At 36.5% G+C, this 7,010-nt stretch overlaps 1 protein-coding gene across 1 annotated transcript; it reads right to left on the bottom strand.

Moving 5' to 3' along the window:
- Window positions 1-595: 595 nt before the first annotated feature.
- On the bottom strand, window positions 596-6,340 carry tomm40 (translocase of outer mitochondrial membrane 40 homolog (yeast)). The gene is made up of 9 exons (XM_014017286.1): window positions 6,254-6,340; window positions 5,402-5,626; window positions 5,092-5,252; window positions 4,140-4,241; window positions 3,932-4,037; window positions 1,849-1,971; window positions 1,692-1,768; window positions 1,245-1,347; window positions 596-1,107 (listed from the first exon to the last, which is right to left on the bottom strand). Exons 2-9 carry the CDS (start codon window positions 5,607-5,609, stop codon window positions 968-970), a joined length of 1,020 nt encoding a protein of 339 aa, XP_013872740.1. The 5' UTR covers window positions 5,610-5,626; window positions 6,254-6,340; the 3' UTR covers window positions 596-967.
- Window positions 6,341-7,010: the final 670 nt, after the last annotated feature.

Raw genomic sequence — 7,010 nt, 5'->3', positions numbered from 1 at the left:
TATATATATATATATATATATAAAGGGACTAAGTGCCCACCCAGCCACTGATGAAACACAAAAATCCTGCTGGGTGACACAGAGCCAGAGGGAACCATTTTTAGTTGAGAAATTTGAACAGGGAGGAATGTTGCTTGTTAAGTGGTTGTAATCAATTACTGAGTAGTTAATGATAGTTTAAAAAATGGAGGGACGTTTTCACAATGATTTACCGGAAGGTCCGTTTTTGAACTGGACTGTGGGTTGATGCTGATGTTTCTTTGGATAATAAATGAACATTTCACAACTTGTGGATGCTTCCTGTTATAGACTGTAAAGTGTAAACTAAAATGCCTTAAATGGAGACACAGGTATCAATATGCAGTAAAAATTAAAAGGCCTAGCTTTTCATATACTTTTGAAGAAATGTATATCACCCTACACCTCTCATGCGAGTCAAGAGTTGCCGGTGTTTTTGACTTGAACTGTGTTGACACCAAACTATAACCAGCTGCCAATGTTCATCCAGTGATGACTTTCTGCAAGTTTAATGGCTACATTATCCATTTTAAGCCTCATCCTATGGCCTGTTTAGAAATGAACAATCACAAAATTCTGTTGTACAAAAGGTAATCACATTTATTTCAACCTTAGATGATCAGAATATATTATACCATACTGTACCACTTACTTTAAATTTCACATCACATGTTCTCATGCATCATCGTAAGCCCTCTGATATACATCACTAACTTCTCAGTATATCCAAAACATTATACAGGAAAGACATTTGTGCTACAGTATGTAGGCATGGCTTGGCCAGTCCTGGCTCCTTGGTAGTTGTCTTTGTCTCTCTATTAGCCCCAGAAATCACAGTAGGAAGAGAGTCTCTGAATTCATTTCTTAAAACATCGTTCAGGTTCTTGTGTGTCTCTGTGCCAGTCCAAGCTGTTGTCTTGTGAGATGGTTCCAGACAGTCTGTGCACCTCTAGCCAATAGTGACCCCAAAGCCACACTGGAACTTGTTTTTGCGATGGTTGAGGAAAGCCCCCAAGGCCAGTGTGAGCGGGAGTGGAATCAGTTTCTTTTCGAGGGTTGCTCCAACCACCCAATTACTGTCAACTGTACCTACGACCAGAAAATTTTGAAAAAATTATTACTTTTGTTTATTTTTACTTTTCTTTTCTTTCTTTTTTTTTTTTTTTTCTTTTTTTTTTTATTGTGATTGAAGTTGCTATGGGTGAAATCTAAATTTTTGTATTTACCTTTAAAAAGCAAATTAGCTTTGGGAAGGTCCAGCTGATAACCGAAGGATGTTGTAGTGTCCTGCATCCTTGTGCTGGCTTCAAATTCAACTCCTACCTGTAACTGTAAAACACATAAAATAACATAACTTAAGTAGGTTATTTTGCTTTTACACATGCATGCTTATACTTTAAAAATATTGTGTGAACGACACATCAAAACCTGATTCTGGATCTTGCTACACATTATAAATAGCTTCAAATGATTAGTAAAGGTAATTTGAACTCTTACAAAGCACTAACTGATTTAAATAATAATCATTATTAGCTACTTTTGTTCCCAAATTAGGTAATGTTATGCATCTAAGCTCCGTTTAAAAAGGTCCAGAAATAAATAAATAAACACGTAACATAGATTCTTGAGCAGTACACAGCATCACCCAACACAATACTACTTATATCAAGTACCTGGTCATTTGCTTTGTGATAGTATGTAGCATGAGCTCCAGCCCCTCCTAAAGTTAAAGTTGCCACAAAGTTGTCACCTAAAAAATAAAATAAAGACAGAAATAAGAACTGACTCGCAGCTGTACATAAAATTTACAAGTAAAACATTCGAAATTACCTGTGTATCTGCTCAGGAAGGAGGTGACAGTTCCTTCCTCTCCGGGTCTTCTGTGATACACCAGCTCACCGCCCAGAACCAGAGCTGGTGTGATTGACTGGAGATAGTGGGAAACTACAATACCTGTTAAAATCATAAGAATTTTAGTGATTACCATGTTTTAAACACTGCGTTATATTCACATTGAGAAATCAACTTTCGTTTAAAAAAAAGAGCTCATTCTGTCTCACCTTCCCCAAACGCTACATCTAAACCAACTGAGAATTTCATGATCTTGTCATCTGTTTTACTTGAGTCTATTGTTTTCTCTAAACTACATCATAAAYAAAGTCCATTAGCTGTGCTACAATATTTGAAAATAAAAAGTTGCTTCATGTTTCTTTTGCAGATGGGCTGTCATAGCGAGCCTGTCATGTTCTGAGTGAGACGATGCTCATTCATGCAGCACAGGCGCCCTCTTCCTGCAGGTTTTGGTGCAGTCAGCTGAGTGTCAACAGTGCTGTTGATTGTTACGATAGTATCTCACCAAGTTGTGACTGAGAAACTAGTTGGTGAAAAAAATATATATATTTCAAAATCTCAAGAAAATTCTGAGGAAATGAGAAACGTCAGTTGGTCTCACTGAGGGTTTAGAACCAAATGACCTGCAAGCAGTCTGGCCAGTTTGTGAGGTGAGTTTTTGAAAATCATGGTTTTTTTCCATGTAAGGCTGGTAAAACTGTATTTTTGGTGGTGCACATTACAACCACTCCCACATTTACGTTTTAATCTGCTGGAGTACACTTTTAGAATGAAGATAAACAGACTTGGACAAGTTTTTTTAACAACTATTATTGTTTTCATTAGCTTGGCTACGTTCAAACTGCAGGTTTGCTCAGATCTGATTTTTGAAAAATAAAAAAATCTGATTTTTTTGGCAAGAACATTTATACTATATTTTAAATACGACTTCCATCTGACCAGTGTGCACACTCCACAGCTCTGATGTGACACACAGAAGATGATGTGACGTCACATTTAACTCAATATTTACAGAAGTAAATAAACATGGATGCTACTTGTTAGCGTGTCAATTCTGAAGTTGTTGTGCAATCAGAGCCGATTAAATAATTATCTGACATGCTTGTTTAGTTCAGTGTTTACATTTGAACCTGCTTTATTTTTGAAATGAAGCGACCTGCTGGAAGTACGACTGATTAACATCAGAATTGATACGGTCCGACAAGGTCACTAAGTTTCTGAATATTCTCAAGTCATCTAAGAGATGGAAAATTAAAAGAACAAAGATGAAGCAACTGGACTTCTGTTCTGTAGCTGAAGACATGTGGAGCTACAAGATTTAAACTGTATGATTCGAGGTTGGTATCATTGTTACTGGATCGATCCTCTCACCCCCACCTCACAGATGTAAAAGTTAGATGAAATGTGACATGAGCGTTAGGACTGCAGTCGCTTTGAAAAACAGATTTGTATCCAATTCAGTACYACATACTGAAAAGACCTATAGTCAGATTTGAAAAAATAATAATAATAACCCAGATTTATCATATTCAGACTGTCACAAAAAAAATGAAATGGGTCACATCACACAAAAAATTGGATTTGTGTCGAATTTTCCTGCACTATGAACATGGTCTTAGACATTATCGTCAAATGCTTCTGTCAGAGAAAAGCTTTTGAGCAAGTAATAAAATACAGCTCTAGCACTTTTCAGATGAGTTTGAGTCATCTGTAGCAAACAAGTGGAAATGCCTGGAAGACTCCCCTCCTGAATAAGGTTTGCTAACTCCTCATAGCCTAGTTTGATATCATCTTTACCAAAATAATTATTTTTGGAAATAGTTCTTTAGAGAGTATCCAAACAGTTAATTRATCTCCAATCATTCAAGATTGCTTTTCTGACCACATCTGATGTTTAATCCTTCTGAAAAAGGAAAATATAATTACCATCACTAATTTTTGAAAGATAAACTATTCACTACACAAGTTCGTTTTAAGGTGAAACATACAATTTGGTGTATGTATAAATCAGTTATGCTGAATCACAAGTCTTCACGACTTTTTTCCCTAATCRTAGCCATACCAGATCCAAGGAGTACATCTGGATTTCCAACTGTCACAGCTGTAGTGAAGTCCCGACCACGATACTCCAAGTCACACTGCCAGTTCACAAACTTATGCTGCTGAGTCTACAACACATGAAAAGGAAAACAGATTATCTATATGACAATAAGCAATAAGGTAAAAACAGATCGAAGCTCAAAGATGCTTTCGCTGCATTTTTACCATACCTGAATTGCTATTTTGGTGCGTAAAGCACTTGCAAGCTGATGGATGACCTGTGCATTTAGACTGCCAGTGTTGTCCATATCTCCAACCAAGACTGGAAATGACTAGGAGGAAAACACACATCACTTTCAGATGTTAGGTGAATGTCTATTATAAMAGAAGAAAAAAGGGTTTAATAGTTTTCAACTACAAAACTTCCTGGTTATTATTTTAAAGAYGGCTGTTGATGTCAATGAATAGTTTGTGTACTCCTTGTATAAAGCAAAACTCGCCTGATATAAATTCAGTATGTTATAGTATAATTTAATAATTGTTGTAAATAATTATATAGTAAAGCATAACAGACATATCTTTATTACTGTTGTATTAATCAGAAACCTTAAAGTACTAACTATTATTTTCTTAAATTGAACAATAACACGCAACTAGGCCTGTCGTGATAAAGCAATRAATCAATTGCACAATAAATTAAAAAGATGATAAATAAAACAAGGCTGATATTTTTCATCTGCCTGATTGTTTGTTTTCTTTATGYCTCTTTTTACTCATTAGCATAGGGAGGAGGGAACAGTCGCRTCAGGTATTTGCCAGACACATGGTCTTGTAACCTCTGTAGCATGAGAGCCCCATGAACAGGCATTTAGCTAGATTGATTTAGTTTAAAACAGTCTCCAACAATATTACTGTTCATTGCGTAATTTCTGAGACAGTTTATCATCCAGCAAAATTTGTTATTGTGACAGGCCTAAACACATCTACCAYGTTTAAAAACCAAATATCAAGATACACATGCAGACAAAGTTAATTAAKATTCCAATCCTTTAAGGCTTTAACAAATACAAATTATTAGATTATATACAACCCTTAGTCAATATCAGGAAGATTTGTTTTGGTCCAACTGTGTGCATTGTTTTAATAGTGTTAGTTAAACTAGGTCAAGAAAATAGGATGTACCTCTGATGGTCCTGTTTGTTTACTGCCAACATATGTGGCACCAAATCGATAACCAGAATCATCCAGGGTGCTGAGGGTAATAGTGTGGCTGATCTGGAAGTGGTTACTTAGACCCTTGTTAACCACTAACCGTACCCCTTCCATCTGGAGAGGAAACAGCTCTAAAAAAAATAAAATAAAATAAAAAACAGAGAAAAAAAATAATGATTTATAATTGTACAGGTACATCAGAACTAATGCTTAAATGTTAAACATTGAAAAGAAATTTTATGAAAATCAAGTTACACATTTAAACCCCTGAGCTTCTCACCTTTACATTTCCGGTGGCACTCCTCATACGTGCCTGGGTTTTGGACCGAGGAATCTGCATCTGACGACTGCTGAGCAGATTCAGACGATGGAGGGACAGATGGCATCGTGAACCCAGGAGGGACAGACACCAAACCTGGGACCCCTTGACCGCCTCCAGCTGCAGCTGGGGCTGGACTGGGTGAGGCAGCAGCTAACACACTGCCCATACTTTAAGACTAACAGACTAGAACACAGACAAGCACACAAGTTGTTTAATCAACTTACAGTTTAAGTGGGAGCTTAGATATGAAACAAAAATGTTGCTGGGTAATTACATGCAAAATTGAGGAAGTGGTATGTAGCATGTGCTGATGATCAAAGATATCTGACGAATAAAATAAAGGTGTTTTTAATCAATCTCACACTACAGTACACTTTAAATGTTAACCGTAGACCATAAACTAACATTACCTTAGCAAGACACTTGAAAGCTCAATCCTAGCAATGAAAAGCAGGCTATTAATGAAGGCCTAGTACAGTAAGATTTCCTCTATAAAATACATCTTAGAAATAACATTAAAATTCGAGCTACAACCTACAGCTTTCCTAATTAGACCACATATAGGGATAAGTAAGCAGCCARGAAAACGATCTGCTAGCTGTACTTAATCTATGAGCTCTAAAGTAAGCTAACGTGGTAACTGTGTTAGCTAGCTAGCTAGGTAGGTAGCCATGTGGAGTCGACCACGAGACCTGTTTCGCTCAATATGACACACACGATAGTCGAACAAACTAAAGGTGGTAACATGAAATGAATTGCAGCCCATATTTTCTGAAGTCCTTATGCAATATTTTTGATTTAGATACTCACAGGGACGGATAAGGTCCAGAGAACGGATTGTTCAATGCCGGTAAAGTTCACCACAACGTCAGTGACTGTAGCTCGCCAAAGCCCGCCCATTTCCACCAACTCAGCTGCTGATTGGCCGATCAGTGTGTAATTTCAACGATTATTGGCTGAAATGCTAGCTGGGGCGGTTTCACTCTGATGACGTATGAGGAGATTCATTCGCCTCACTTTAGTTTATTTCACGTTCTTGCTGAATGACATTCCAAGGGTACGCCTAGTTTGTGGGCCTTCATATAAAAACCCGGATAAAAACCGATTAGGTTGCGAAACTAATAACAACAATAATGCATATTATGTATGTTTTTCTCAAAACTTGCGACTAAAAATTACGTTAACCCAAGATACTCTAGTCTACTTTGAAAGTGCTATTGAGCACAGGTTATGAACATTATGATAGGCACTTTTAAAGAAGGACCTGATTTTTTTTTTTTACCAAAAATTTACAAATGTCATTCATCTGTTTTAAGAGATTAAATTTTAAAATGAAAATGTTTTTACACAAGATATAACATCCAAAAATGCATTTTCAAATAAAATGTAATCTAAAAATAGCTGAAAAACATTGTTGAATTCACGTTGAACCCAAACCCAAAATTTTTCATTTAAAACTTCAAGCTTTAGCTTCCTTGTCCTGTATAATATTCTGTTTTGAGACAGTACATTTGGACAGCCAATTACCCAATCTTAGCAGCACCTGTTTGATGATGTAAATTAGCAG

Source organism: Austrofundulus limnaeus, unplaced genomic scaffold (assembly GCF_001266775.1).
Source record: "Austrofundulus limnaeus strain Quisiro unplaced genomic scaffold, Austrofundulus_limnaeus-1.0 Scaffold165, whole genome shotgun sequence".
NCBI classification, from domain to species: Eukaryota; Metazoa; Chordata; class Actinopteri; order Cyprinodontiformes; family Rivulidae; genus Austrofundulus; species Austrofundulus limnaeus.
Note: the sequence above shows the minus strand (reverse complement) of the source record. Positions and strands in the feature narration are given on the sequence as shown.

Excerpts from the sequence above, each read along its gene's own strand:
- tomm40 (XM_014017286.1), bottom strand. The coding sequence starts at position 5,609 with ATGGGCAGTGTGTTAGCTGCTGCCTCACCCAGTCCAGCCCCAGCTGCA. Across the intron at positions 5,253-5,401 it reads GTGCCACCGGAAATGTAAAG|AGCTGTTTCCTCTCCAGATG; the intron begins GTGAGAAGCTCA and ends TATTTTTTTTAG. Across the intron at positions 4,242-5,091 it reads AACAAACAGGACCATCAGAG|TCATTTCCAGTCTTGGTTGG; the intron begins GTACATCCTATT and ends TTTTCCTCCTAG.